This window comes from Marmota marmota, unplaced genomic scaffold (assembly GCF_001458135.2).
Source record: "Marmota marmota marmota unplaced genomic scaffold, marMar, whole genome shotgun sequence".
Classification (NCBI taxonomy): domain Eukaryota; kingdom Metazoa; phylum Chordata; class Mammalia; order Rodentia; family Sciuridae; genus Marmota; species Marmota marmota.
In genome coordinates this window covers 806,724-822,529 of record NW_026000021.1, presented here as the reverse complement: position 1 = coordinate 822,529, position 15,806 = coordinate 806,724, and the positions used below count along the sequence as shown (strand labels likewise).

At 49.9% G+C, this 15,806-nt stretch overlaps 2 protein-coding genes and 1 long non-coding RNA gene across 4 annotated transcripts in view; 2 read left to right on the top strand and 1 right to left on the bottom strand.

Annotated features, from left to right (window-relative positions):
• Nucleotides 1-319: 319 nt before the first annotated feature.
• Nucleotides 320-6,893, top strand: Tmem37 (transmembrane protein 37). 2 transcript variants are annotated; one of them, XM_048810417.1, is made up of 3 exons: nucleotides 320-403; nucleotides 460-501; nucleotides 5,821-6,893. In XM_048810417.1, exons 2-3 carry the CDS (start codon nucleotides 481-483, stop codon nucleotides 6,448-6,450), a joined length of 651 nt encoding a protein of 216 aa, XP_048666374.1. In that variant the 5' UTR covers nucleotides 320-403; nucleotides 460-480; the 3' UTR covers nucleotides 6,451-6,893. The 2 variants fall into 2 exon arrangements, with proteins under 2 accessions (XP_048666374.1, XP_048666373.1); XM_048810416.1 differs by lacking the exons at nucleotides 320-403; nucleotides 460-501 and adding an exon at nucleotides 4,800-4,901.
• Nucleotides 6,894-8,708: 1,815 nt separating this feature from the next.
• The window catches only part of Sctr (secretin receptor), a 64,856-nt gene continuing 57,758 nt past the window's right edge, over nucleotides 8,709-15,806 (bottom strand). The window contains exons 11-13 of the mRNA XM_015501699.2: nucleotides 14,748-14,874; nucleotides 10,186-10,227; nucleotides 8,709-9,156 (exon numbers count right to left, since the gene is read on the bottom strand). Coding sequence (XP_015357185.1) covers nucleotides 8,986-9,156; nucleotides 10,186-10,227; nucleotides 14,748-14,874 — 340 coding nt within the window. The 3' untranslated portion in view covers nucleotides 8,709-8,985. The remainder of the gene's footprint in view (nucleotides 9,157-10,185; nucleotides 10,228-14,747; nucleotides 14,875-15,806) is intronic.
• LOC125618880 lies at nucleotides 9,152-13,888 on the top strand. Its single transcript, XR_007350257.1, has 2 exons — nucleotides 9,152-10,783; nucleotides 12,313-13,888. It is a non-coding gene; the product is annotated as an uncharacterized LOC125618880 (long non-coding RNA).

Genomic DNA, 15,806 nt, shown 5'->3' with positions numbered 1-15,806 from the left:
TTGGGCCAGCTGGGGTCAGAACAAATTCCTCGGATCTTTCCGTTGCTGCCATCGAGGAAACTGCGCCCCAGGGGAAACCATTCTCCCAAGGTCGGGGGCGAAGGAGTGCCTCTGGGCTCTGAAGTCAGACGGCTGAGTCAGCCTCTCCCAGGTGCCCGAACCTCCTTCTAGGAACTCCGGGGATCGCCACCCTAGAGTCCAGGGTCCTCTCCTCCTCTCCCCGGGGGCTCCTCCGGGCCTCCCCAGCTGACTCAGCGTAACCTGAGCGGCTCAGGGAGGCGGAGCCCGCCCTGTTAATTACGACAGGCCCCGCCCCGCCCCCTGCCCCGCCTCGCCTCGCGCGGATAGAGCTCCGCTCCGCTGAGGCAGCAGCAGCCCAGCGGCTGGAAGGAGCGAAGTGACTGCGCGCGGCTGGAAGGAGCGAAGTGACTGCGCGCGGCTGGAAGGAGCGAAGTGACCGCGCGCGGCTGGCTGCGCATCATGACTGCCATCGTCGTGCAGGTACCCGGAGCACCGCAAGCGGGGGGTGCTGCCCGCCGCGTGGGGGTGGGGGGAGGAAGGGAGTTCGCACCCACAGCGAGTTCCAGCCCGGCTCGGGGCACCCCCTGTTGCAGACCTAACAGGTCCCCAGGAGAGTCCCCGGGAAGCTTACCTGGGGCGTCTATCCCGCAACGGTGCTCTTGTGGAGCGGGCTCACCAGGCCTCTGCTCGCGGTCCTGCGGGTACCCGAGGCTCCCAAACTGGTCTAGGGAGGATTTTCCGCTTCTTTTCGGGGTCACCAGCGATCTGTCGGTTAGGTTCACCAGAGGGCTCTCTCCTTCTTAAAAAACGAGGCGAGGAGAATGGACAGAATCGAGTTGCAGAGTGGAGCTTGCCTTATGTAAGGGAGGGTAAGTTTCTTGGGAAGTTAGAACTTTCTGGAGCTAGAAAGACGGCCTTGGTCCCGCAGTGGGTGCTGGTGGCGAGGTGAACTCACTGGGGACCAGACACCTCCGAGAAAAGGCTCCAGCGAAGGGACGGGTCTACTTCTGAAGACTTGATTTCTCCGTGGAGTGGTGCAAGATGTTTATGTTGGCTGAGAACCTACATATTCCTACCCCCTCCAAAGGGAATTCTGCGAGCGGCGCCCTATAAAGCGAGCTTCCTTACATCCAACCCTGATGGTTAGAGCCCAATTAATTTACATGCTGAGATCCTCATAACACGGTTAATGTTACTCTTCCGTTTATTTAATTTATTTATTTAGAGTTGGAGGTCTCTATGTTGCCCAGGCAGATCTGGAACTTGTAGGCTCAAGGGGTCCTGTTTTAGTACCTCCCCCTCCAATAGCTGGTTTGCAGGTGTGGTCCCAGGGGGCATTTGGCCCTCCTCGTTTTGTAGATGGGATAACCAAGGCTCAGAAGTAAATTGCCCAGAGTGGCTGGCCAGTTGACAGAATCAACATTCAAACTCAGGGCTTCCCGCTTCCAAATACTATTCCACCTCTCTGTCTTTCTCCAACAGGAGACTAATAACCCAAAGGTCACCCCATAACCCTTGCTTCTGGAGTAGGGCAGGGAATCCACTGCTGTCAATTCCTCCTCTTTGTTTTGGTAAATGCCCTGAATTATCTCCAGTGATAGGCTTTGGGAGGAAGGGGACAGCTGGTGAGAAGGGTGGGACCAGGTGTGGTCTCTCCCCTCAAGGAGTTTATCATCCAGCTGAGGAGAGACACTTGTAAACAAGGAATCATACCGGGAAGTGAGAGCTAAATTGGGAGGTACACAAGCTTTGGGCAGGGTTAGTTGGCAGAGCAGGAGGAGGACTTTTTGTGGGGCTGAAGAGGGAAGAAAGACTGAGCCAGGTGAGGAAACAGAGCTAGTATGGAGAAGGAGGAGGAGGGAGATGTGGGGAGGAGGGGCAGGCAGGGCATGCAGTCTAGCCAAGGGGCCCTACTCTGAGCTGGGGGAGGCCACAGGCTCCCAGAGGGAAAGGAGTTCTAGGCTGACCTGGTAGTTGTCCCTGACACTTAGAGCACTTACTTGGCCCATAACGTATCTCCACAACCACTCTATGAGGTAGGAACTATTACCTTTGTTTATAGGTGAGAAAGAGAGAAAAAGAAAGGGGTTTTAAGTAACCTAGCTTAAAAATCAAGGCCTGGTCATACAGGCCCGGGGAACAGAGTGGGTGGCATGCTGGGGCTGAAAGGAATAGAGGCAGACTGACGCATTAGCAGGTGTGCAAGAAATTTCAGGTTGTTGGTGGTGATGGTGGTGGTGATGGCCTGAGTCAGGCCTGGGCACAGTGGGTGTTGAGGGGCAGCAGATATAGGAGTCGTGTTAGGGTGTGGGTAATATGTGGAAAGAGTCCAAGGTGTCTTTTGGAGGTGCTATTGGTTGAGGGAGGCCGGTGAGGCCTTGGGTTATAGAGGAGGGCATTGTACTCAGTCAAGAAGTCTTTATTCTACAGGTCACTAGAAATTATTCAAGGTCACAGATGAAAAAGGGAAACATGTTTTGTTTTGTTTTTAAGCAGAAGTCAAAAGCCCTGAGATTTAAGTGATTGCCGGAAGGCACAGAGCTGGGGCTGGCAGGTAGGGGGTAGGACTCTACTGCCCTCTTCCCCACTTTACTACCCCTCCATTGAGCTGCTGCTGCCAGCTTGCCCTTCAGGAAAGGATTTCAGGGCCTGGATCCTTGAAAACTGGCAGAGGTGACAGCAACACAGGGGTGAGGTGCCAAGTGTTTTGGAACAAAGACTCCAGTGTGCATTATTGTTAGGAATATTATGAATCACTCCCCAAAATGCAGAGCTGCCCATTTGCCATGCATCTTTATATACATGATCTCATTTTATCCTTGGGAGCCCCCACCCCAGGGATGCAGGGACTTGCACATGCTGTGCAAGTGTTCCACCACTGAGCTACAGCCCCAGCCCCATCCTTGGGATTTTTTTTCTTTTTTTTTTAAAGAGAGAGAGAGAGAGAGAGAGAGAGAGAGAACTTTTTAATATTTATTTTTTAGTTTTTGGCGGACACAACATCTTTATGCGGTGCTGAGGATCAAGCCCAGCATCCTGTGCTTGCTAGGCGAGCGTGCTACCGCTTGAGCCACATCCCCAGCCCCATCCTTGGGATTTTAAATGGTCAGAGTTTAAATGAAGCCCTGCTTTGAGGCAGGAGGAACGAAAGATGAAATGAGATCAGTTGTCCTCTCTCCAGATCCCAGTGTGATGACTTAGGGCCTGGAGATTAAAGTCCAGTCTAGGCCCAGGACAGGTGGGGCTGAGGAGGAGACAGGACGTGCCTGTTCTCCAGACCCATGTCTAGGGTCAAAGGCTTCTGGATCCTGTGGTCATATGACTTGTTCTGTGCATCCAGGGCTCTCCCATCCTCTGACTATATTAATCTTTAGGAATTTTGTAATCTTGCCAAGTGGCTTCACAGCCACTGCTGACCTGCAGGTGTCACCAACTTCATTTAATAGATAAGAAAACAAGAGCCAGTGGAGGTTAAGAAACTGTCCAAGTACAAATGCCTCTACTGGTTTGTGGTATAGACATAAAGGCACAAATTTCAAAGTTTTCTTTGGTAAATTGTTTCTTACCAGTAGATCTTCTTTTATTCCCTAATAAAGTTCAGTGCAGATTCCTTGACTCTCAGTGTCTCAAGCAGATAGTTAAAGTGAGGAAGGGGACCCAGCACCCTGCTTCAGTGCCTGAAGCCCCTCAAGGAAGCCAGGGGACATGGATTGATAACCACAGTGCACATTCCTGCCTGGGTGCTCTCTGCAGCACCTTGGGATCTCAGTGGAGGTGCTGGTCCTAGTTCTGGTGTGGTCTTTTGAGTATCCTTCTGTACTCAAATCTTCTTCCTAACCAGTAATACCAAGGCTTCAGCATGAAGGCCCAAGTCAGTATCTATTGCTGAATGTATTCTACCTCCTGCCCACTGTACAACTGTCTGAGCAACTATAATTTGCATTATTGTGATGTGAGTGATGCTGGGCAAGTCACCTGCCTTCTGCGTGTAGCTTTCTATAGTACCATCCTCCCAGGTGTAAGAAGAAATAGGATGCTACTTAGGCAGAAGGGCTGAACGCACACTGCATCCCTATTCGTGTCACTGGAGTGGAAATGAGAGTTGCCTCCTGTGTCTGAATCACATTAACAGACAGCTTGGGAGGGTTTTGGCCAGTCTCCCAGGAGCAAGGCTTTGCATTATATACTACACAGAAAGGTTGGCCCGCACTTGCCGTACTTACCTCTACTTACCTCATGGTATTGGCCTAGGTCTCATTGCACATGGCATAAGGCACACCCATTGTCCCCTTTCTCCATTCTCCTGGTTTTCTAACTGTGACCATCATGTGTGAGCTATCTGTTTTGCTTACCTCCCAAACTGGGGTGTAGCCTGCTTCTAATATACACTATAAAGGGGGTGATTTACTGTATGACTGGGCAGGTGAATCTTTTTAAAGGTGCTTTGGATAGAAGTGACAGTGGTTGCATACCTGACTCTTTATCCCACGGCTCTTCCTCAAGTACCTACTGAATACAGAGGTCAAACACTGTGTCAGGTACTGGGCACATGGCAGTATCTTGATGTAGGGACCCTGCCCTCCTGGAGGTCACAGTGTCCAATTGAGACAGACAGTAATGTGTAACTACAAACCACCATGGGAATGGGGAAGAAAACAAACAGGGTGCCTGGCAGAGAATGCCAGGAAACTTGGGTTTGGGTGGGGTGAAAGTCCTCCCTGGGGAGGTGACTTTAAATAGATCTGCAGCTCTATGGAGAAACAGTCATCCTGGAGGTGCAAGGGAGCTGCAGGGAGCCTGTTGGGCAGAAGGGGCAGGAGTTCCGAGATAAGAAAGTTCTAGGCATGGAAATAGCACTGCCATGGTGCCTGTGCAAGGCGGTGAGGGAGAGTCAACTGGGAAATGGAGTCAGAGAGGGAGGCAGGCAGGTCTTGCAAGGCTGGGGGGCTATGCTAAGGAGTTTTACTCTCTGTAATAGTTCTGTCTTTTGCCTTGTGGGTCAGTGGTTGGGAGTGGTGGCTCTGGTGGCAACTCAGGACTATGAGACACCTCACTGGACACCTAGCTCACTTGCCAGGAGGCTGAGGAGGTGAGGCATGCACTTTTCCAAGGCCGAGACCAGCAGAGAAGAGCTGCAGTGGCCACCCCATGCCTAAAAGCTGCTAGAACAGACGCTGGCCCCCTCTGGGTAGAGTACAGGCTGAGCAAGGTTAAAGGGCAAGGTGCAAACATCTCTTGCAGTAGTCAGGATAGCAAGATAATAACATGCAGGCTGGACCAAACATCGAAAGTGCAGAACCTGGTGGGTGGGGGGGCGTGGAATAAAACTGGATGGATAGTGGGGAGAGAAACCGTCCTACATAATTATGTGCTAATGTCTCTAAGCTTCTCATAACCCTGTAGCCATGAAAAGCAGGGCTCTTGTTTTGTGTAAAGATTGGAGCAGACTGCATGCTCAAGGTCCTAGGAGCCAGGCAAGACGGGTTTTCGGAGTTCAGATCCCAGTAGGGATTGCCAGCCATTTTGGATTCATTGTAGAGATGGTGAAAGGAAGAATGGGAAGGGACCCATCTGTGCCTAGTGAGGCTGGACAGGCAATGCTTACAGGTGTAGAATGGAGGACAGGCTAAAAGGGGTCCCTGCTGTGGAAGCTGAGTCGGGAAAATTCCAGGCTTTCCATGAGACCAGAGGAGAAAACAGGTGCTGTGGGAAGTGGGTAGCCTGGGTATTCCCTGGAGAATTTAGAGAGGGTGTGGCATGTGGTGTCACTGACTTGCTGCTTCCTGTGTTGTATTCCAGGCCCAGAGGCCGTTGGGCCAAAGGAGGCCCCACCGGTCCTTCTTCGAGACCTTCATCCGGACTCTCATCATCACCTGTACCGCCCTGGCTGTGGTCCTCTCTTCGGTCTCCATCTGTGATGGGTACTGGCTTCTGGCTGAGGACCGCCTCTTTGGACTGTGGCGGTTCTGCACCATTACCAACCAGAGCGAGCCACACTGCCTCCGAGACCTGAGTCAGGCCCACGTGCCTGGGCTGGCTGTGGGCATGGGCCTGGCTCGCTGCGCAAGCGCCATGGCTGTGGTAGCTGCCATCTTTGGCCTTGAGCTCCTCATGGTGTCCCAGGTGTGTGAGGACGTCCATTCGCGGTGCAAGTGGACTTTTGGTTCCTTCCTTCTCCTGGCCTCTTTCATCCTGTCCTCTGGGGGGCTCCTGAGTTTTGTGATCCTCCTCAGGAATCAGGTCACGTTCATCGGCTTCACCCTGATGTTTTGGTGTGAATTCACTGCCTCGTTCCTCTTCTTCCTGAACGCCATCAGCGGCCTTCACATTAACAGCATCACCCAGACCGGAACCAACCAAAGAAATTCTAGCACCCGCTCCAGGGATCTTGGATTCCACAAGAAGGTGATCAAGGTGGAACTTTTCTGACTTGTGACCTCTGGTGGAGATGGGGTGGGACAATGATCTTGAAACTGCTGCCTCTTTTGCAACTGGTTGCGAGGGTCAGAGGCTGGGAGCCTGCCTCAGTGCCATCAGACGCACAGGTTTTGTCAAGTTATTCAGATATTGATTTTAAAAGAAGAATATTTTAAAACTCATTTCATGGGTTTTCTTCCTTGGACTGGAGTAGATTTTGAAGCAACTCCGGAAATGGTGTCCAGGCTAACTGCTCAGCCAAGTGGGGTTTACACCTATTTTATTGACTCTATGCTAGGGTATTGGCTGTGGGGGCCTGGGACTCTTGGTTGCTAAGAATGTGATATTCTTCCAGCAAAGGGACCAATTAGTGCCTAGGACTCTTTCACCAGCACAGTGGGTCGTCATGTGTGTCTTCCCTTATAATGTCTTGCAAATAATGGGTTTTCAAACCATTTGACTTGATTTCTCTCCTACTCTTTTGGGGACCACACAAGCCTTGGATGACCCCAGCTTCTAGCAATTAGCTATTCCTTCTGGGGGCCCTTCCTGTTAGGATCCTTTTCCTTAAGCGAGCCCTCCCGCAAGGCCCAGCTGACGGGGAGCACACTGTTTTTCCCAAGGCCTGTGTGTGTGCTCTTATGCACACTTGCACTTCTACAGCCTTGGGGTACCATTTTTGAACATGAATACATTTCAAAGAGCACGTATCTGGGCCTGCTGGGCTCCACCGGGGGTGAAGGGAACAGCCAGACCTTGGGTAATGATTAACAACCATCCTGGGGATGAGGAGAAGAGAAGGGGTCAAGAAGCAATGGAGATTTCCATCCTTGCTAGAAGGAAAATCTGTCTGTACTTTTTTCACCACGGTGAAAAAAAATCCTTTCCAGTTCCTTTTTCTGCCCTGAAAAAGTGGACTATTGGATCATTTAATTCTAGGCTGATTTCTTCCCCCTCCCACCTAGTGAAATCTGGTTGCTACCGATTGCATGGGTTTTTGGCATCTTCCTGGGCTGGTCATGTATCCTACCTCCCTGTGGTGATTTTTTTTTTTTTTTTGAGCCAGTGTCTCACTATGTTGCCAAGGCTGGTCTTGAACTTATGGGCTCAAGCGATCCTCCTGCCTCGGCCTTCCCAAGTAGCTGGGACTTTGGAGGAGCACCACTAGCCTGACCCTTCTATGTTTTTTTTTTTGTTTGTTTGTTTTTTTAAATCTGTATTCCAAGATGCACAGAGTCAGAGGCTATAGATACTAAGTTTGAACTATCAAGATGCAGGGAGTCCATGGCGATCACCTGAGAGGATTTTCGTGGTGCCAAGATGGAACCCAGGGCCTTGTGCATGCTAGACAAGTGCTCTAACATGGAGAGATACCCAGCCCCTTCTGAGGGCTGTTGGTTTTTCAGAGAGCAGAGCTTGTCAATCACACAGGCTGGATCTTATCCTGGAAAGTGGGACCCTACAGTGGTCTGTAAGGTGCAAAGAGGTGACTTGCTTGTCTTCAGGGAGAGGACAGGAGAGCCACCCAAAGCCAGGACTAGAGCTGGTTGCCCCTCAGCAAGATGCTTTTTTCTTTATACTAAGTAGTTTCCACTTCCCTCCAGAATGCTTCCTGTGAGGTTTTGTTTTGTAAAAGGATTCCAGTATATTGTCTTCTTTCATCCTTATGTGGGCAGACAGTACAGATAAATTCACAGGAAACTAGAGCCAGAATGAAGGGTAAGACAACCACCCCAGGAGCTTAGTGGGGCTGGGAGAAAGACCCTGCCCAACCCTGCCTGGGAGTGGGAAGAGTTTAGACAGCCTTGAGCATGCACATTTGAAGTAAAGGGCCTTGGGCCAAACTGCCACCTCCTTGCTGAGTAGCTTGAGCAGGGCCCAGGGCTTTGGTAAACCTGTTTATCATCTATAGTGGGATCATGCTGATCTTGCTACTGCACCTCCCCCCCCTACCCACATGAATCCATACTGGTAAGCCTCACACCATGTCAGGGTACTAAAAGGGTCAAGGGTCCTGAGGCTTCCCTGTGACTTTATCAGATTAATTATCTATTGTCTAAAGGCCGTGGTGAGAGCTACTAGCCAGGTTAGTTGCAAAGGGAGATGGACAGAATCTGCCTTGGGCCAAGGACCTAGACTGTCCTTTCTTTCTGAGCCTCTAAGCTTGTCCCTGAAAATGCCCTCTTCCTGCAGTGGGTTGCCAGGGAACGAGCCAGGGCATATTCCCTTCTCTGTGTTGGCAGGGCAAAAAGACTGACAAATAGAGCAAACCTTTTCCCAGGTACCATTTATTTCCCCGCCCCCTTTCTTGGGCCCCTGAACTGCTCTTCCCAGAAGAGCAACACAGACCAAGTCCTAGGCCTTCATCCTGTCTCACGGTGCCCTTGTCACTTCAGTTCTGAGGCATCCCAGGCCTGGAGGAGGGACATTTACAGCCACAAGGAGAGCACAGGATGTCTGCTGGGGAGACAGGTCTGTTCCAAGGCAGTGTTCAGCCTCCCAGGACCTGCTTTAACCTCTGTCCACGGTCGGCATTGTTCCGTCCTCTCAGATGATGCTGGCCCTGCAGATGCCCCGGCTCTGCTCTGAAGGGCTGCCCTTGGTGCCATGAGTGGGGCCACTGGTGCCATTGCTGAAGGACAAACTGAGGGCCACAGGGCGCAACGGGAAGCCTTGGAGATTCCACTGCCGCCACTTCTTCTGAACTTCTAGCTGTACCTGCCAGAGACCAGCCGTCAGCCGAGGAGGGAGGGGCAGCTGGTGCCTCGAGCCTGGCTCACTCCCAAGGGCCTCCACACAGTGGTGCCACTTGTGCCCCACTGGTCCTACTGTCTCTCACCTGCCAGCCAGTTAGACTACCTGCCAGCCCTGTGTCCCATAGGTACTGAGGGCTCCCTCTATCTTGGGCACTTGGACCTGCCTCTTGATGACACTATGTCCCAAAGAAAGAACTTGCGGTTTGTTTCCCAAACTGCAGAACTCAAACATTCAGAACCCCACTGACACAACTGTCTGCTTAATCTCATGAAGCCACCCGGCTCTGAATTTACCTGGGAGCCGGGAACTGCTCCACAGACACTCCCCTCCTAATCCCCGACTGGAGCAGTCCGACCTTTGAGGCCAGGCTTGATGCTTAACTTTTGGAAAACATCAGAGGTCATTTCCATTCAAGTCTGGTGAACCTGAACAGGCTGTGTTTGGGTGCCAGATCCTATTCAACCCATGTTGATTTCATGGCTTTTGTGTGTCTGGAGCCTCTTGTCCTGACCCAAATGCTCTGCAAGGCCAGAGTCCTCCCCGGGGAGTCCATACCCATTTTGAGGCCTTGGAGGATTGGAAGGCTGAGGCTGGAGAGGGACAGTGACCCAGATCAGCCATGGAACAAGCAGCTGAGCAGACCAGAGCCTGGTCTCACTGGGTGCCTAACTATACTCCCCCAAGTTTTTAAAACTTACCCGATAAGAATCTTCTGGAGTGTTTGTTAAGGAACACTTTGTCTCAGGACCCAACCTGGACCCACAGAATCCATTTTTGCTGAACCAGAATTTGGGGGCAGGGCCTGGGAAGTATTTTACCATGCCCAGCAGGTAAATCGGCTGCTCTTAGCAAGACTAGACTCCTAAAACACTGGTCAAGCCCCTTGGCCATGCGGACCACATGCCCACCCTCCACAAATAGCCCTTTCTTCCCCCTTTGGATCTAGGTAGCTCCTGCCCTGGAATCCAGTGGCAGCCCAAGAAGACTCACCTCTCCGTTGAGGAAGCAGTAGAGGATGGCCACCACCAGCCCCTGCCAGAGAGAGCAGGCGTTAGTACAGGGCCTCAGCATCTGCCTGGGGCAGCGGGGCCTGGACAGTTCCTCTGACCTCCAGTCTGAGTCCTGTGATCCCCAACTCCAGGCTCACTTCCCCATCTCCCTTGATTTAGTGGTATCACCTCTTTTGGGCCCACACAGTGTGCCTGCCTGGGCCTGCACCATCCAGCACAGACTGTGAATGCCTTTCATCCTGTTGTCCCTGACATCTAGTGCCTCAAACACACTCAGTGACTGTAATTTAGGGGATTAACTTGAACCCAGCCAGCAGGGACCAGGAAGCTCACCTGAATCAAGTGAACCATCTAAGAGCAGCAGGATGTATGCTGCTACCCCACTGTGAAGGGGCAGGGCCAGTCCAGTGGGAGACCCTGGGCCTAGAGTGGTCTCATTTCTGAGCTAAGCTAGGAATTTGGAGACACTGAGACTTGGAGGACTAATTCATGTTGAAGAACAAATATGTGTTTGGAATAAACCATGTACAGGCCCAGGCCAGCCAACAGTAGGACTTGGCCTCTTGCCTAGGAGACAGGTGGGTGCATCTCCTTAGTCAGCGTTTCATGTTCCCTGGCCTGGGAGGTCTGGGCCTATCTGGACCCTCCTGCCCTGGAAGGAGCTGGATTTGGAGCTGGATTTTCCTGATGGTGTCCTTGGAGCTCTGCCAGAGTAGGGGCTCCAGTCTGGGGTGCCTGAGTCAAGTCAAAGAGGCCTGCAGATCCGTAAGTGGGGAGAGCACACCTTGGTCAGCCTGCCTTTCCTTAGAGGACTTGCCATACTGCCCCGACTAGTGCTCTTCCTCGTCCCTCATGAGAAGCCTAGGCGCTCATCTTCAGTCCTCTTCCCACGCAGGCTTGCCCTTAGCTACTTACCACATGGGAAATGACCCCAAAAGTGATGACACAGCTCCTCTGTGATGGGCTTGGTATACATATGACTCCTCAGTCATATACATATATATATAGGCTTTTGTGTGTGTGTGTGCTGGGGATTGAATCCACATGCATGCTAAGTGTATGTTCTACCACTGAGCTACATGCGCAGTCCTGAGATAATGGCATTTTAATGAGTCAGTGACAAAACTACATGGGTTTGCTTTAGAATGTCAGGCATCAATGACTGCTGCAGTGACAGCAAGACTGGAACTGTGTGTGCTTGGCCCAGAGCTGCTGCCCACCTCATGGAATGGCAGGAATGCTTACTCAGGGCTTCTAAATTTGGGGGCACATTAGCAAGACCCTGTCTCGGATGTAGCTCATGGTAGAGTATCCTGGGGTTCAATCCCTAGTCCCCCAAAAAACAAGATTGCCAGACACTGGAACTGGCTGAAGCACACTGTTAGAGGACGGAAAGGCATGTGAAGGCAGGCTGTGTAATTTTAACATGCCCGGCAGGTAAATCGGCTGTGATGGGCTTGGTGTATATGGACCTGGATTTGCAGCACAGCCTGCCCTGAGTAACTGTGGAATTCTGGGTTCTTCGGTGCTTCATTCAATCTTCACTAAACCCTGGGTGGGGGGTATGAGGACCGCCACTTTACGGGTGAGGGGTCTTCCAGCAAGAACTGTGCGTGCGTGGCCCAGAGCTGGTGGTCTAGCTGAAGCTGCTGCCCATCTCATAGACCCAGGTCACCCAGACCTCACCTGCCCTGGGTCCAAAGATACCTTTTCACTGTTAAAGGGAGGGCAGGAGTTCTGGGTGAAGAAAAGTTAGATGCACTCAACTGTAGATAGAGCAGGCCTCACACATGGCCAGCAAGTTTACTAAATTTTAGTTATTATGCAATCATTAACAATGAAGACTAGCCAAATTTTAATGACATGAAGAAGTGGTCTTTTCCTTTTTTTTTTTTTTTTTGGCAGTCCTGGAGATAGAGCTCAGAGTCTAGCTATATCCACAGCCCTTTTTCTTCTTCATTTTAACTTTTCTTTGTTTTCCAAATTATCTATAATAAGCAAGTATTATTTATACAATCAGAAAGAGTTAATGCATTTAGTTTTAATAAGTCTGTGAGAGGGATAATGGTGTTGGGTTGTGTGTGTTCTTTAAACCCTTGTCTTTCAGAGCTCCCCTGTCAGGAGCCATCCATGAAGTGTGCATGGACCAAACTGGCATCATAGCCAATGAATAGGAAAAGCTGGTATCCGGGCACTTGCAGCAGCAATCTAGCTGGTAAGACCATATGAGTTCCTATTCAGATCTGCTGGGCTCCACACAGCTCCGAAGATGGGGTGACCTGCTGCAGCCACATAGCCACACAGTCTCTCAGAGAGAGGTGTGGCCTATCAACCTGTTGACTGTAAGACACCTAAGCAAGGCTCCACCCCTGAAACCTTATCCTTGCCTTTGATGTACCCCCTTAAATAAAGGAGCCATGTTCTAGCTGTTCTATTCCAGTTCCTAATCAGGACTGGAAGAATCTTTCAGGTGCTCTGCTTTTAAAACTAATTCTGACTTTGTCTTTTATTTCTTCACTAATTACTTCAGACTATATTTTTCTCAGGTGGCTTATCCCCTCCTGAGCAGGAAAAATTACCCTATGAGGTGCTAGCCACCTCACAATACTCCCCTGGGTTCAATTCCCAGTACCACAGAAAAAGAAAAGAAAAAAAGAAAATGATGTCTTGGATTTACTTAAAAAGATAAGGGCACAGCCAGGCACGGTGATGCACACTTGTAATGCCAGTAACTCGAGGGGCTGAGGGAGGAGGACCCCAAGTATGAGGCCAGCCTGGGCAGCTTGGCAAGATCTCATCTCAAAAGAAAAAAAAGATGGGGGGTTATCTGTAAAAATAAACATGAAGTAAAAAAGGCCATGAATAGATATTGCTGAGCTGCAGGACTCAATCTGTTCTCTTCACTTTTATATATGAAAGAAATTTTCACATATGCATACATATATGTATTTTGTTTACCTACCTGCATACATATAAGGCTGTATACACTATACTTACAAATATACAATTTTTTTTTTCTTTTTTGGTGGTGCTGGGAATTGAACCCAGGGCCTTGTGCATGCTAGGCCAGCACTCTACCAACTGAGCTATATCCCAGCCCTATACAATTTTAATAATCCTTTTCTTCATAAGAATTTCTGTGGGAAAATCAGGAAAGTGCTTTTGGATTTCTCTTGGACATTTTCCCATAGAGAAGCTGAATGGCTTTTGCTTAGGTAGTCTATAGCCCCAACTCTGAGGGACAGGAAGTCCCCATCAGTGTGGTAAAGCAGATCTGGTCTTCCAGCTTTCCACATGGTCACTACCACTTTCATGAGCCAGGTCAAGTCCTTCTACACAAGTGGCTCTTATGTCCGTCAGCTGCTGAATTGGGGCCCAGGAGCCAGCAGGGGTGAAAACTCCCAGGAGGAAGAGAACCGTGGGTCATATACACCAGAAGCTTGGTCCTCTGCAGATCTGGGACATTGGCAGGGGCCCTAGGCAGAGTTGCTGCTCAGAGGAGGCAGAAGGGACACGCTGGGGTAGGGTCTGAAGGCACAGGGAAGGCAATGATGTGCTCCCAATTGTGTGTCCTCCCTGGAACCTATGAGTGGTAAGGGACCACTGTTCTTCTCAAAAGTGACATCACCTTGTTTTTTTTTAAGGAAATTTCTGAGTAAATAAATAAATATCATTGTAAAGTTTGGGATTTGCATTAAGACTCCCTTCTACCTGAACCTGTTTCCTTTTCTAACTTCACAACATCATATAGAATTCCTAGGTAGGTGATTTTCCCTCCCTCCCTCCCTTCCTTTCTCTCTCTCTCTCTCTCTCTCTCTCTCTCTCTCTCTCTCTCTCGTGTGTNAGAGAGATGGCCTTCATTTGTCAGCTCTGACAAATAAACTCTCTGGCTTTCATTTCTCCCTCTCCCTCTCTCCCCTTCTTCTCCCCCCTCTTCATTTTCTTTTCTTGCCAGATTTTTGTTTTTAATAAGTTGCACATGCACATTGCTTTTAAAAGTCAAATAATTCTTATTTTGTAAAAAATCAATAGTCTCCTAACACCCCCGCCCCCATTTCCTGTTGCTCCAAGGCAACTTGAACTCTCTTAACTGATTCTAAATAAATATGCTGATGCTGCTACTTGTGGATTTCTCAGTTTGGGGATTTTCTATGTTCTTCCCAGTATGGAAACTGTTGTCTTTCAAACGCGCGCTCCCACCGGGCTCATCCTCCTGTAGGATGTCTGCCTTAATGAGACTGCAGATGGGATGGAGAGTTGAACTCAGAGTGCTGGGTGGCTTTTCCTTTTTGTGGTCCCTGCAGTCAGTCTCTGTCTCTCTTAGTTTCATCTCCCACCCTCATTTGACTGGTGGGGACTTTGAGTCCCACTCAGGGTCACAAAGCACAGGCAGTCCTATGGGTCTCCACCAAATAAGGTCTCTTCCCAGGTCTCCACTGACCATCAGCACTGGCTGACTTGCTGTCACGGACCCCTCTGCTTCTCTCAGAGGAAATAGAAAACTTGCCCTTTTCACCAGCAGCCACAGACCCCAAAGCTCACCTGGAATGAGCCAAGGGCCAATTCAAAAAACAGCTGGACCTCCATGGCATCCTCGGGGGAGAAGGCGAAGACGATGTAGTGGACACCGAAGAGGGGAATCAGCAGGAGGGTGGACTTGGCCAGGCGCCTGGGGACACAGGGACACACTGTCACTCCTGTGCTGCCTCCCTCCGGCCCCCCTCCTGTCAGCAAGGGCATATCTCATCTAGTGCCCATTTGCATAGAGCTTGGCCCCAGTGTCCCCAAACTATTTTGTTTTTCTGCATTGTTTTTTCCATTTGTTTTTGTTTGGTTGTGTCGTGCTGTGGATCAAACCTCGCATGCCAGGCAAGCGTTCTCCCACTGAGCCAGGCCCCCAGCTCCTGTTTTCATCATTTTGGAAAATTCCTAACTCCCACACACCCTGCACTCAGACACAACACTCGCCAACACGTGATCTATCCCAGGACTTTCTGATCATGGGTCTCATCAGTAAATACATAAACAGCCCCTCAAATAACTTTTGTTTATAAATTATATATGTGTGTTACAGTCACTCTGTGTCTAACTTAAGCTGAGCACACCCAGCTTTGTTTTCTTAGGTAATAAATACCTATGAGGAGAAGTTCTTGTGTTTTCTTCCAAGATCAGTGTCGCCAACTTTAGCAAATAAAAATACAAGATACCCAGTCGAATCTGAATTTCATATACACAATGGAAAAGTTAGAGGGAATAAGTCCTTAAAAAAAAACCAAACTATTTGTTGTTTATCCAAAATGCAAATGTGACTGGGCATCCTGTATTTTATCTGGTAACTTTACCCTGACCTCCAGCTCTACCTGACTTCAGAGTCTGTCGCTCCAGGGATGTTGTGGGGAGTCTGACAGGATCCTGGCTACTGAGAGACTCTCAGAACTCAACAGTCATGGAGAAAGACTCCATTAAATGCTAACTTGTCCTTACCATATCATATCTTGGAGGCTCTTGCCTCCTCACTCATATGTTGAAGCTAAAACCACCAGGATGCAATCGAAATTTTGGCACAGGGTCTTTAAAGAGGTGATTAAGTTAAAACGAGGC

Coding starts and splice junctions, on each gene's coding strand:
- Tmem37 (XM_048810416.1), top strand. CDS start 4,866: ATGGAAATAGCACTGCCATGGTGCCTGTGCAAGGCG. Junction 4,902..5,820: donor CATGGTGCCTGTGCAAGGCG/GTGAGGGAGAGT, acceptor GTTGTATTCCAG/GCCCAGAGGCCGTTGGGCCA.